Raw genomic sequence first — 13,027 nt, 5'->3', positions numbered from 1 at the left:
CCGTTCTGCTTGGCAAACGAGACATCTTCACTGTTCCTCAAAGTTTTTGTTCAGGGAACGTGAATTACCCTCATCTCAAGATTGTTGTGGTCACGCTTGATGTGCACATCTGAAAGTTTGGTGTGAATGTCAGGGTCAAAGGACAGAAGGGTGGGCACCGTGAATTCTCCAACTCTAGCTGTGCAATAAAAGGCTGCTGTCAAACAGCTGTATACTGATGCATTGAGTGGGGATTCGAGTTTGAGCTGGTCATGGAGTGAACATATGAAGTCGATGGTGTATGGGCACCTCTTTTTTCGCCTTGAGGAGCCAGGTGTTATGTTGTCCACCACTTTGAGGAGGGAGTCAATCTGCTCATCATTGAGAGCCCACTGGTGACCATGTAGGATATGCCAGGCATGGACAGCAAAGACATAATTTGCTATTGTTTTGCCTGAGTATGATCCTGCCGCAAATGTGATGAAAGTGGCAATGAGAATGGAATCAGCAGGAGCACGATCTTGATCAGGGATTGAATGTGAGTCACAATATATGTGAAACACAAGAAGGCCAGAGCTGTATGACTCACAGGTGCTTTTGGCCCAGGCATGGATCATGACATCTTGGATCCTGTTCATGTCACTAGATGTGAGGGAGCTGGGGGGGAGCCTGGATGTGGCTGGTAGCCATAATCAGAGCCGATCTTTTGCTGCACAGTGTGGACGTAATGCTGATGGGATTGGAGTAAGGTCAACAGGATAGGTATGCTTCTGCTGTTTTGATGAGTTGCTCCCCTTGGTGTTTGAGTTGCCAGTTAGTGAAGGCATGCTTGGTGAGCTCTGGTTGGGTATGGGCTTTGGCATGGTCATGAACCAAGATCTGGGTGTGGGGTTTGCAGATCTTGTTTGGGTGTAAAGGAGCATCAAAGTCAACAAGGAAGTTCCTGAGAGAGGAATGGATAGGAATGGGGGGCAAAAGTAAGGAGCGTGGAGGGTACTTTCCACAGGAGGCTCCATCAGCAGGGTTAAGGGCACTAGGTACATAGTGGGTGAGGACTGATGATGATGCGGATTCTGCAATGCTGTGGATGCGTTTGAAGATGCTATTGGTCACGCAGTTGCGACTATGCCCTTTCCACCAGCCTTCAACAACCCCTTGGTTGTCTCTGTAAACCTTGAAATAAGGTATTGGTTTGGGTTTGGGAGTGTATGTGATGGTGAGGACAAGAAACTCAAAACTGATGGCTTCAGCCCATCCAATGTCACGATCATCATTTTTCCAGCCAGGAATGAGTCTCCATGCCCTCCACCAGCCATCAATCCAAATTGCGACTCCCATGCCTGAGCTAGCATCTGAGAAGGTGTTGGGATCGACGACTTCGCATGGCCCTGGGATGGATCTGCAGATGGTAGGTTTGCGGAGGGTTGCAGTCCACCATCTGAGATCTGTGGGACAGTCCTTGGGAGGGGAATGAGGTACAAGCGGACGATTACCAAAGATAGGAAGCATGGCTTCCAACTCAGTGAGGTAGGCTCTTCCAGCAGGAACAATGAGTGCAGCGTGCAAGAGCTTGCCATAGAGTTTTTGGACTTCAGCGAGGGTGTGGCATGGCTGGGCCTCCCAGGTTGAGATTGCCGCCAAGTACTTCTCCTTTTTCCTGGCCACAAGTTCAACTGTGTGGGAGTCCAGGTGCCATACAAAACCTGTGAATGGTGGCTTGGAGCTGAAAGGAACATCTTTTGATGGTTCCCATGGCATTCCAGTCTGTGTGGAGAAGAAATTGATGTTGTCCAAGCAACATGAAAATAGGGCATCTTGGGGAGACTGTGGTGCTCATTGGGAGAAGTCACAGATGGGGAATGAGCAATCCTCATCAAATTCTTCCACTTGCTCGTCTGGGAATGAGGTTCCTCAATACCATTTCCTCCTGCCATTAATGCGAAGTCCACCAGAGGCCTGTATGCCCTGAGCCCAAGACATTCTCTGCTTGTTGTACCTGTCCAGGTACTTGAGGATAATTCAAAAGAAAAGGTGGTCGTCAACCCACTTTGAAAGCGGGCCAATTCCTTCACTGCACAGAATGTCTGTGCCTGCATCAGCAAGTCCACCATATGACCCTGCTGCTGATGAGCACCCAAAACAGAAACTGGTGTCGATTGCGAACTCATCTTCTCCCATGTGGACCACAAGGCCTGGGTATTGGGAAGGGTGGAGGGGGATGGTTCTATAAGCTTCTGCAACATCTTGTGTTGCTCCTTCAGAGCCAGGAGGGAGTCTCCAGACCAATAATGAAATAGTGGCAAATGTACCATATGTACAAGGGTAGATGTTAGAGTCAATGCATGAATTAATGGATTGGATGTGTTGCAAAGGAGAACTTGCTTCGTGTGATAGGTTTTGGATGAGGTAGAATTTTCCTGGTTTCCCCAGTTTGGGGATAAGAGAAAGTGGAGAGGTTTGGAAAGGGCCGATGATTGACTCCAAGTTTGCTTTGGAGAGCAAGCCCAGGTAGTTGCTGGTCTTAAATTCTCAAGCAAGGATTGTGGCAAAGGCGTCAGTGTGTTGGATGATGGAAGGGTTATTAGGTGGGGTGTATGTATTTGTAATGATGGGGATACTACCAAAGAAGCCATATTGTAATGAGTGTGGTATATGTGGATATTTAAGTATAAGATGAGATTTTGTAAGGATGTGAAGCCAAGTATCAGGTTTATATGGGGTGAGGGCCTTAAGCCTCCTGTCCTTGAGGACAGTTTTGAGCTCCATGATCTGCATTCCCGCATCCAGAACATTCGTGTATGTGGTCTTTGCTGGTGCTTGAACAACTGTTGGGGCACTGCCAATCGTAACACAACTGCAGGCCTTGGGCGTTGATGAGACAGCCCTTGGCATTTTGACGACAGGAAGTGGGAGTTTTGCTGTCCCATAAGAACTCGCTCTTGCACTTGTGTACATTGTGTGCAAAGCAGCCAAGGCAGAGAGCACAAGCATAGTGGCCATTGGATGCTGCACTGACCTGAAAAAATTGCCTGTCTTGGGCAGGTTTTCTTTCATCTTGCCGAGTGCACTGCCAGTTCGGAGAAGAAGGATGGGGGGGAAGATGACTGGAGGAATTGCATGGTGGGGAACGAGAATGAGATCTAGCATGCTGCAACCCATTGTGATTTTGATTGCGGTGCAAGGTAGGTTGGTCCCAGTTTGGGTTTTGCTGCATTTGATGGGCGAGCTGAAACTGGAGGTATGGGAAGTGGGGAAAGGGCCATTGGTGATGGGAGTGGAAATGGAGGCAGCAATGGCAGCAAAGCAGAAGCAGAGAGGAAGCATGTAGTGGAAGTGGAGAGGAAGCATGTAGCAGAAGCAGAGAGGAAGTGTGTAGTGGAAGCAGAGAGGAAGCATGTAGCAGAAGCAGAGAGGTAGCATGTAGCGGGAGCAGAGAGGAAGCATGTAGTGGAAGCAGGAGATGGCAGCAATTGTCGCATTTTTTAACATAAGCGTGAGAGGGAGCGGGTGACAAGTCAGTACTAAAAGCTTCTTGCAAAATGTTTGAAGTGTACTGACCTCAGTGAGGCTCTCAAGCCGTGCTTTATTCCAGATTTCCTCAGTCATGTTCTTCAGTAACAGCAGATTGAATACACTGATGTCAAACACATTGTCTAGAACAAGGAGATCGTGCCAGTCTCAACACACATGAGCTGTGTATAAGAGTAGGGCTCGTTCACCGAAGGGTTCAGAACAAGATGGGTGCGCCACAATGTTCATAAAGAACATGGTCAGAGTGCACTGATGTTTCTCCAGCCAATTCAGTTTGTTAATGTAGAGGAGGAAGTTATTCTTGGCCAGGTCGAACTGGCACCATTCAAGGCTGTGATCCTGGATGGCCTTGCATGATGCTTTGAAGGAAGCCACTGGTTTGAGAGTGATGAAATCGTCGACTTTGGCAAAGCCAAATGTGTCATTTGCAGATGACTTTGCTTCATCTGAGGTTTCCTTGCAACCATCTGGGCTGAAATACCACAATTCGACATACTCAAAGGTTTTGAGCTTGTGGATTGCATACTGAGATGGGCGTGGGGTGAGGGTGTTGCCTACAGCCATTCCACTCTTGAAATTGTTGATTCTGGGTTTCTTCTTTTCAGCTTTGCATAGCTCTGCTTTGGTTTCTTGTTCTATGCATAGGCGTTCTTGCTCCAGATGCTCATGCTCTGCCTGTGTGGCTTCAGCTGCTAAGCACACATCTTCAGTTTCTTGTTTGACCCAGGTGATGCTCCTGAGGTTTCAGTCTTGTTGCCATGCTGCGATCAGATCAGCAGCTACTTCCTGGTGTGTCATTTGCATCCTGCCGATGACAAGAGGTGTGGGAAAGTGCAATTCTGGACATCGAGCTGGTGTAAGTTGACACATACCCCCTCCTACCGTGACAACGTTATGGTCACCTTAATTTAACCATATATAGTAGCTTACTAATGTAACTTCGAATACTTCTAAGACACAAAATTCAATGACATTGATTGTAGAACATATGGAACCAGCAGCGTGAAATAGAAATGAGGACATGCAAAGCATAAGAAGTACGTAGGTCCATAGCGAGTCAAACAGATAACAGACTACGTGAAAACAATTTCAAAGTGTCAAGTTCAGACCGAGTGTGAAACAAATGAGAAGCTGCGTGAAGTTCTCGATCAATGGATCAGAAGAAGTTGATGGTGGAGACATTGAAATGGACGGAATAATGAATTAAAAGTATGCCAATGTTGTGAATCCATGAATGAGATTATGAGACGCGTCAATAACACATATCAAGACACGAACGACGCGCATATATTCATTGATTTTGGTCACATGATATCACTCATGACATCCAAAATACTGCATTCAGTGAGCAGCGCCCTTCAACACGCTTTTTTCATTGATCCGACTATCTAGATATGTTCTAAAGTAGTATAAACCACCCCCTTCTCAGTATTCAGCAAACGATTTCATTAACTTTTGACGCCGCTATCTGGTAACTCAGATCACGCGTCTGGTAAGTTCATGTGGCTGTATATTTAAGGTTTACATGATGACTAATTTTGGGCTCTTTGTACGGGATTTCCCTTTCGCACACCTCTTGGCCGATGATTCGATTTCTGAGGAGTTCGAAGGTGGGGGAGGCAAAGTCCAGTTGAATGTCAAGTGCCGGGTTTGTTGCGATTCTAGCCATGTCGTGTAAGTGAGAGTGTTCAGGTTTAAATGAATTTTTATGAGAGCTCTTAAGATATGATGAGAAAGACGGAAGATTTAACGGGAAGAAAATAGAAAAGAAAACTCGCTAGGATTAGATACTGCGAGCTACTAGATGGAGGAGCGGAAACAAGAGACGCTACCGGCGTCTTCCGCTCTCCCGAAGACCTTACTCTAATCCTTCACTCGTGCCTCGCTACGAAATAGAGTGGCAAAATAAGAGAATTTCGGTGATGCGGTACTAGTCGTCGATTAATCGAATTTCTTGTGAGTCGTAGTACGAAGCAAGAAAGCGGTGTCTCAAAACTTGTTTTTCGGGTAGACTACGCACGCACTCGTTCCTCGCGCTTACGTAGAACACAAGATATCCTGTGATTGAGATGTCCTCGCCATATTGACATTGATCTCATTCAGCCTAGGGATCTAAGAATGGACCAGCTCAAAGTCACTCGTGATTGTGGTCTACGCGTCCCTGAGCCTGTGCTTGACTAGGCAACCCAAATAGAAAGAAGGCGCTGGCAGTCAAAAGTACTTTCCACGGTATAGTTGGTTGTTGTAATGCTTCCAGGTATGACCTGTACTTCGTTTTTTGGAAGCATGTTGCATATAAATAATGTTATTGGCAGGTTGTCGGCAGAAGCTAAGGACATCTCGTGTACATAATATCTAGGGTAACTGAGAAGCTGATCGTAGACATCAGCATTAGATGTAAGTTCTCTGGTCCGGATCAACCAATCCCATCTCCCTCGCCATGATCTGTAACGCAAGGAACTGAGAGTAGAACCGTGCTGAAAAAAGATCGCCCTCTGCAAACCAGAGTCCATCATCTGGAGCAGAACGTTAGCATTCCCGAGTCGCGCAATCAAATCAACGGAATACTGACGTCCAGTCGGCCTCCAAATACCTGCGAGCTCACATTCACTATCCCATCCTCCAAGGTCATGGACGGCATCCGCGACCTGGGGCCCAAAAAGGCCCTCGGCGACTTGTTTAATCGTAGTTTTTGAGTACCTGTAAATAATGCGTCAGAAGTGCGCAATCACACGGATAGATGTTTGAAAGATATACCCTGTTGCAAAGATGACAAGGTCGGCCATCACTCGCGAACCATCGTCGAACACCATCCCGGTAGGGGAGAAGTGGGAAATCTCATGCCCGGACTTGACAGTGATCTGGTAGCTAGTAAGCAGCGTGCGTGGGGAAACTCAGTGAAAGTGATAATACCTTGCCAGACGTGATGAGCTCTGCACAACCCCGGTCGATGTAATAGCCACCTGGGGTGTCGGTGAGAAGAATGGAACCATACAGAATAAACAAACACACCTCGTCGAACGGAGAGACGGTGCAAGAAATTGTCCTCAGGACCGGGAAGGAGATAACCATTCCGGGACAAATTCTCCCTGAGGTCCCTAAGGGAAAAGGGTAAGATGAAGAAATTGTTTCAGATCTTGCCAACTAACTGGTCGATATGGGCATGTATCTCCATGGTGTCGTACTGGGAATTTCGAAGAGTTGACAAGGGGAGGGCGACATAGAAGCAGTCTGCGACCTCTGTCGGAGGAACATCCTGCCCGACATATCCTACGAGTCAAATCAATGGAAGTCTGCGCAGTAAGTACACTGAGGTTACCGGTAAGCATACGGTCGATCGTCTGGCGGCTCACAACGGCGGTCGGGGAACGCTGGACAAGCATTGTTCGAGACCCGTGATTCGCCATGTCCTGAGCAATATCGTGAGCAGAGCATCCTCCGCCCACGACAACGACTTTCTGCGCGCCCACACAGGAAGAGGACCTGTATTTGCTTGAATGGATAATAGAACCGAGAAAGGAATTCTACACGCAGAGAGTCAGCGTCGACAAAGAATCGAGTCGTACTTGCGTACTTTTCCTGGAATCGAAGGCGTAAACGGGAGTGCACCTCCCATTGTACCAATGCCTGTGGCGCCAATCAGGTGCCGGGCTGTCACGGTAATAGAGGCTTTCCCAGAAATAGATACAGACAATGTCCAGGTACCTGATGAAGCGTCATATGAAGCAGCAGAAATGTGCGCCGAGGTCAACACATGAAGACCAAGAGTCCTTTGGTAATTTTCAAGATAGTCGGCAACGTCTCTGCAGGGGATATATTTTCCGCATCCCTCTGGGAATGTGACGAAGGGAAGGTGATCTGCTGGTACATCAGCACAGTACGAGGTTGGCAGTTCTTCAGCTGCACGTACTATACGTTCTGGGAGTATTCGTCTCCAGAGACTCGTATCGAGAACGCCAACTATCGCCAATTGCGTCAGATCTCTCCAAGACAAGTGTAGAGATGCCAAGATTCTCCAAACGGGCGGCCACGGATAAGCCGCACTGACCTGCGCCCACGACGACCGCTGTATAATCCATTATAGTATTCCACTCAGCGGGACGACAGAGAGGCGTATGTACACCAAAACGATCGACCACGCCGGACAACTGATCCATCATAGTCACAAAGGACCAAGCCTTCCATGAGGAATCCTCACTTTGAGTCAGAGTGAAGACTCCAGTGCACTGCGCTATGACCGTATGAAATTGTATAATTCCTTGGATGAACAGTCTTGTAGGACCAACACGCCGATGACGAACACCTGGCAAGAGTCGGAACTGACTTGGCCGCGCAACAGCAACGGGAACTGAGAAAAATTGCTGAATTTTTGGAAGTGCGTGTAAGGTGCGAAAATCAGGAGTGAATGCCAAGAGATCTCGCCAGTAGCTATCGTTCGTAAACGAGCGCTTGAGAATAAAACCGGGGGTGGATAAGTCACAAACCAATGCAGAAAGCCACGCGGAAGAGATTGCCTCTGGTATCCAACAATAAGCGGACTTGGTTTAATTTTGAAAGGCAAACTTACCTGCAGATAATGGAGCAGAGAAGGTTTCTACGCGAGACATATCTCCTGAATGATCAACTTGAAAGGTTGATTATGGGGACCATCGTCTCTACTGACGAGTTCTTTTATAGGTTTTATTGTGTGAAGCTCACCTTCTCTCAACGTATTGCAGCTGGATATGTGGATTTGTGCGAGAAGCGGGGGTGCGAGAGCCGGATCATCCTCCTAGAGAGACAAGTCGTAATTCTTATGATGCGTCCTGTTAGAAGACAAGTAGAAGCTGAAAATCGAGGTTGTGACCGACGGATCTAAGCAAGCGAAACTCAAGGGCCAAAGAATCAGTAAATCAAAACAGGGTCGAGCGGACGAGGCTGCGAATGATGGTAACAGCGAAATAAGTGATGACCATACGATACCGGGCTGTGGTTCCTGGGTACGAATCTGTCCAAGTCGACCCTCGTCACAAGCCACCCTGCTGCTGGATGCGTCTAGTTTTCCACAAAACCCTCCGAGTTTGGGGGCATTAGGGTGGCAAAACCGGCGCAGCGCGGTATTGCTGGCTAACAACAATAACTGCGGGAGAGCGCGATCATGAGTATTTACCACACGGCGCACTAGCAGAGACGGACAATATGACGATCCGCCTAGACTTGTCTCTGGCAGACTGACGATTATAATGGTGGGGTCAGTGCTACACACTAAGACGGTTGGCTGCACCGAGGAATACCGAGGGTTGGCCTAGAATATTAGCTGTAAACAGGATGGTTCCAGACTTGATTAATTGATCGAGTGCAACGTCGAGTGTCATACTCAAACTTAGTTTATCATGATTGTGGCGTTTGTCCCACGAGAACTGTAATTTTGAACCTGAGGACTTTGTGAGGACTCATCTCCAATAAGAATCGGCCCTCACCGTACCAACGTAAAACTGATGAGCTACGAACATAAAATTTCCGTAAATGACTATAGAAAACGAGACTTATCGCCGCTGATACTATGCATTTGACAGTGCAAAACTGATCCATGCCTGCTACCCACCTGCTCGTCTTCAGCTCCCAATTTCTTAAAAAAGGTTTGAGGTATTTTAATACAACTCAAGCCGTTAACCACGAAATCAACCGACGTTAGTCGGCTGCCATTCGTTTTCGCCTGTAATTGTGAGGATGTCGTGAAGGTATAATGAAGCCAAGTCAACGTCGGGCATACCACCAAGTATGAAAATTTTCCGCTGGGTGTTGGGGTCAATGCCGGAGTCTTCCGCCTCTATCATCAAGTCATCGGGCTTCATCGCCCCCCATTCACAATAACACCTTTAATACGTCCGCCCAAAACAGCTGCCTGACTTCACCACAGGTACGTACTTTGGCCAAGGCGCCTGTAAAAAATTCGCAAGTTCAACAATCAATTAGCGAGTTTGAAGGGGAGATTTTCAAGGAGACTTTCGAGGGATGTTCGCAGCTAAATGCAGGCTGAAATTTTTGGTATTGTTGTCCATAGAATGAAAAAAGAAAACTATTACTCAACGTTTAAGCTTTGATCTTGGAACTTTCAACCGTCGCTGCACTAGCAATTCCAAAAATATCAGCCGACACATTCAGGGATTTTGGCACATACACACTAACCCCACCAGTCGTGACAGAGCACCCCACGATCTAATGATCCGCCGCCACGGCTTCCGAGTCGTAAGCAAATAAGGTTGGAGAATATGAGGGGCCCATTCTGTGGTATAACCACCATTCTGGATCTAACACAGATTTTGATGGATGGCAGTGTTCACTGGCTGGCTGCGAATATCCGACGTCTTCTTAATTTTTATCTTCTAGCCTCTTCTAGTCCTTATTTTCGGTGTCAGCAGTAATAGATCTTTTTGTGGCTCATTATGTTGCGATTGTCGGAGCGGGGTAGGAGAGGCCCAGCATACGCAGAGGGAACCTTTGCTTGTCAAAGTAACCTAAAATTCGTCACGTGTTTGCATGTTCCTAACCTACCGGCAACTTCCGTAGTATACAAACTTACTTCTATTAGTATGACAGAACTAACTTAGTTTTGCCGGTTATAACCGGCAAAACCGAAGGCGGGGAAATGTTGAAATCACATCAGTTAGTAGTCAGGGTCAAGTTGGTTTAAAGTTTGTCTGACTTATTCTATTTCTCGTTCTTTTTGCTTAGTAGGTACTTTGTTATGTTGGACACATGCATATGTTGGACGGTATGAATGGTTTGAAAACCGGTTTCGGCTGGGTGCGTTGAACTCCTCGTGTAATAGTACCTACTTAGCTCAAGTAAGGTCCAGCACTGTCAAGTTAATCATTTTGCCAGCCGCGACGCGAAGTAGTTTATGGCCTCGGAAACACCGATATGTAACCTACTCAGATAAATTCATCATAATTGAATCATAAATGTTAACGCATGGCATGGAGCTTCAAGTTGGTATGTTGACATCACCGCCGCCATGTCAAAGAGGCTTGGGAATTTCAAAAATAATGTCGAAGCGGTGTGAATGGAATTGAAAACAAATATATTGGTCTAGAATTGCGCCAGCAGCCCTAGTAGTGCACACGGCACTGGTTGTATGCCCCCCGCAAGAACCTTCCATGAAGTTTTCTTTATGATCAACCATCAATCTCCTTGTGGCAGTTACCTGTCCACTGCGAAACCCGGGTCTTGTCATAGTGAAGCTTGTCCATTAATCACGTGTCCGAAGAGATACTGACCGCACAACCGAGTTGATGCACTCTATTACCAGTCGGAGCCCGCTAACCCCGTGGAATTGTGAGATTTAACTTTGTCCCGGAAGCCAATTAAGATTTCCGATTGTCAATCCGCAAGATGTAAGTTAGTACACCAGATCATGGGACATAATTTAGACCAATCCTAAAACATGCCTAGTCTAAGTCATGTATGAGACCATTGCCCCACTCACTGGCCCTGCAGAAGGCTCCCCGTCACACCGGCTTGGTGTCTATACCACCTTCAGGGCCATTAATCAGCTTCCGCACTCTATCACTGACCAGTGGCAGGGATGGCAGCGTCTACCGTGATGTGAAATTCATGTGAACGTCCCAGATCAATAACCTATAAGCAGAATTCTTGTTCTAACGCCCAACGAACTGCCTCCGCGACATCCTCTGCTTGGTGAGTGGGCTGATGACTTGGAGGTCCACGATGGGGATCATATACGCCCGTGTGAACTAGGATTGATTTCCACCCTGCAGCGTTGGCACCTGCTATATCAGATTCGGGGTTATCTGCGGTGACAATATAAATGAAGGTCACATCGAGGGCAAGAATTCCGAAATACGTACCGCCAACCATGTACCTGTATAGCACGTTGCGCGGTCATTAGCTGACCACAAGGGCGGACGTCGCATCAGATCATACGAACAGTAATGGTTTGGGTACACTCTGTAAGCGATGCTTGAGCATTATCTCTGCAAAATTGTACGTAGCCTCGGTTGGTTTGCCAAATTGGATGTAGGGATAGGTGGACCCTGTCAATGACTGCAAAACCACGCATCAGATTGTTCTCGATGGGATTAAGCGGTAAATAACAAACTCGCCTGGAAAACAGCCTGGAATGCAACTCTAAATGCTCCTTGGCCCATACGAGGAGCTTCAAAATCCGACTGCCATATCAAATCAGGATTGCAAAATACTAGGTCGACAGGTTTTCGTGCATGATTAGTTTCATGAGATCCCCCGATGATACCCTGGATTACATCGCACATGATTTGGATATCGAGAGCCCAGTTTCTAGGATCATGGAAGACAAAGATTGCGCCAAATGGGATCTTTGAGAAGTCAGTAGGCTGTGCCATCATGTTTGTGTAAGCCGTTCGCTTGAACGATTGAAAATCTTACCCTAACAGATGCTCTTTCCTCTTGTGTGAGGTCGTGGAAAGGCCATATCCTGGGAAAATAAAGCTGAGTCAAAATTATGAAGGAAGCAAATGACTTGCGATGGATGCCAAGCGAGAATATCGAAGGTAGTATAAACTTTCTGGAAGCCATATCTACAGTCAATCGAGATTCCATCAATAGCATTCAGATGCAAGCCACGAGAGTTATGTACCCTTCCGCGACTCTCCGAAGGATATCACCCTTGCCTCCAAGAACCAAGACTGGCACGTCAGCGTAGCTGTGCACAATAGACTTCAGAACAGTGTGAGCCTGTATAAATTGGTCGGGATGAATCTGTCAAAATTTGTGAGTAAAATTTAGGATTCAGAACAGCTTTGATATAGCACCTGTACGCCAAGCTGCGAGCTCAACTTGTGACACCGTTCTTCTTCGCTTACACCACCGCCGTTGGTGAGCTGCGGCGACAATTGAATGCTTACATCACAGAAGGACATGGCAATCATTTACCAGAATAAAAGGTATCTTGCTTTGAGTGAGTCAGCTAGCTGGATGATAAACAGCAAGAAAGACACAAGTACAGGCCGAGTTTATTGTTGCCATCAAGGATGGATAGCGCTTCTTTAGCAGCAGGCAGAGGATTCTTTCCACGAAGGAGAACACCATCCTGGGAAGAATATGAGACACAGTTAGTCCCTGAACAGTTTCATGACATCATATCCAAACCATACGATGTCAAATGCGAATGCCAGCCGCGAACGAGGCTTGGCTATATTTCCTGGACCTGTTTGAAAACGCGTGAACCGTTATACCGAGTTTAAAATCGACGATTGTGGTAGCCAACAGCCACTGCCAGCTCACCAGTCAAGTAACGTGCGATTTGCTTGACCGTCACCCTGTTGCCATATTTTGAACCAATAATGATGTGTCGAGGAATCAACATGCCTGCAGCCTGAAAAACGTCGTGGACAGCAGGAGCAAGCAGCAGCCGAACTGTGGAGCACCTATTATTTCCAGGTCGCGAGTACAAGTCTGTCCAAGCGTGGCACCGATCAAAGGACTGAAACAGTACTAGCACTGAAAGTATCGAACGAAACACTGAATTACCGGATCT

General features: G+C 47.0%; 4 protein-coding genes across 4 annotated transcripts; all 4 read right to left on the bottom strand.

The window, feature by feature from the left end:
- Window positions 1-3,657: 3,657 nt before the first annotated feature.
- On the bottom strand, window positions 3,658-4,254 carry BJ212DRAFT_1276643 (uncharacterized protein; the record flags this gene model as incomplete). The annotated part of the gene is made up of 1 exon (XM_041331295.1): window positions 3,658-4,254. A coding segment is annotated over one exon (597 nt), but the record flags the coding sequence as incomplete, so codon positions are not given.
- A 1,647-nt stretch (window positions 4,255-5,901) lies between these two features.
- Window positions 5,902-8,117, bottom strand: BJ212DRAFT_1483157 (uncharacterized protein; the record flags this gene model as incomplete). The annotated part of the gene is made up of 10 exons (XM_041340569.1): window positions 5,902-6,026; window positions 6,083-6,210; window positions 6,268-6,371; window positions 6,424-6,473; window positions 6,523-6,608; window positions 6,660-6,780; window positions 6,830-7,034; window positions 7,085-7,368; window positions 7,421-8,026; window positions 8,078-8,117. The coding sequence occupies 10 exons, from the start codon at window positions 8,115-8,117 to the stop codon at window positions 5,902-5,904; spliced, it is 1,749 nt and encodes a 582-aa protein (XP_041190692.1).
- Window positions 8,118-8,579: 462 nt separating this feature from the next.
- Window positions 8,580-9,793, bottom strand: BJ212DRAFT_1301522 (uncharacterized protein; the record flags this gene model as incomplete). The annotated part of the gene is made up of 7 exons (XM_041333139.1): window positions 8,580-8,629; window positions 8,756-8,909; window positions 8,975-8,992; window positions 9,095-9,205; window positions 9,263-9,319; window positions 9,418-9,431; window positions 9,679-9,793. The coding sequence occupies 7 exons, from the start codon at window positions 9,791-9,793 to the stop codon at window positions 8,580-8,582; spliced, it is 519 nt and encodes a 172-aa protein (XP_041190691.1).
- A 1,337-nt stretch (window positions 9,794-11,130) lies between these two features.
- On the bottom strand, window positions 11,131-12,856 carry BJ212DRAFT_1448149 (HAD-like domain-containing protein; the record flags this gene model as incomplete). Its single annotated transcript, XM_041338503.1, has 12 exons — window positions 11,131-11,303; window positions 11,375-11,401; window positions 11,460-11,556; window positions 11,616-11,864; window positions 11,917-11,965; window positions 12,015-12,068; window positions 12,128-12,249; window positions 12,303-12,371; window positions 12,424-12,442; window positions 12,495-12,580; window positions 12,645-12,697; window positions 12,775-12,856. The coding sequence occupies 12 exons, from the start codon at window positions 12,854-12,856 to the stop codon at window positions 11,131-11,133; spliced, it is 1,080 nt and encodes a 359-aa protein (XP_041190690.1).
- Between the last annotated feature and the right edge of the window lie 171 nt (window positions 12,857-13,027).

Source organism: Suillus subaureus, assembly GCF_016647635.1.
Source record: "Suillus subaureus strain MN1 chromosome Unknown BJ212scaffold_26, whole genome shotgun sequence".
Taxonomy (NCBI): domain Eukaryota; kingdom Fungi; phylum Basidiomycota; class Agaricomycetes; order Boletales; family Suillaceae; genus Suillus; species Suillus subaureus.
The sequence above is the reverse complement of the archived record's forward strand: the minus strand, read 5'-3'. Positions and strand labels throughout refer to the sequence as shown.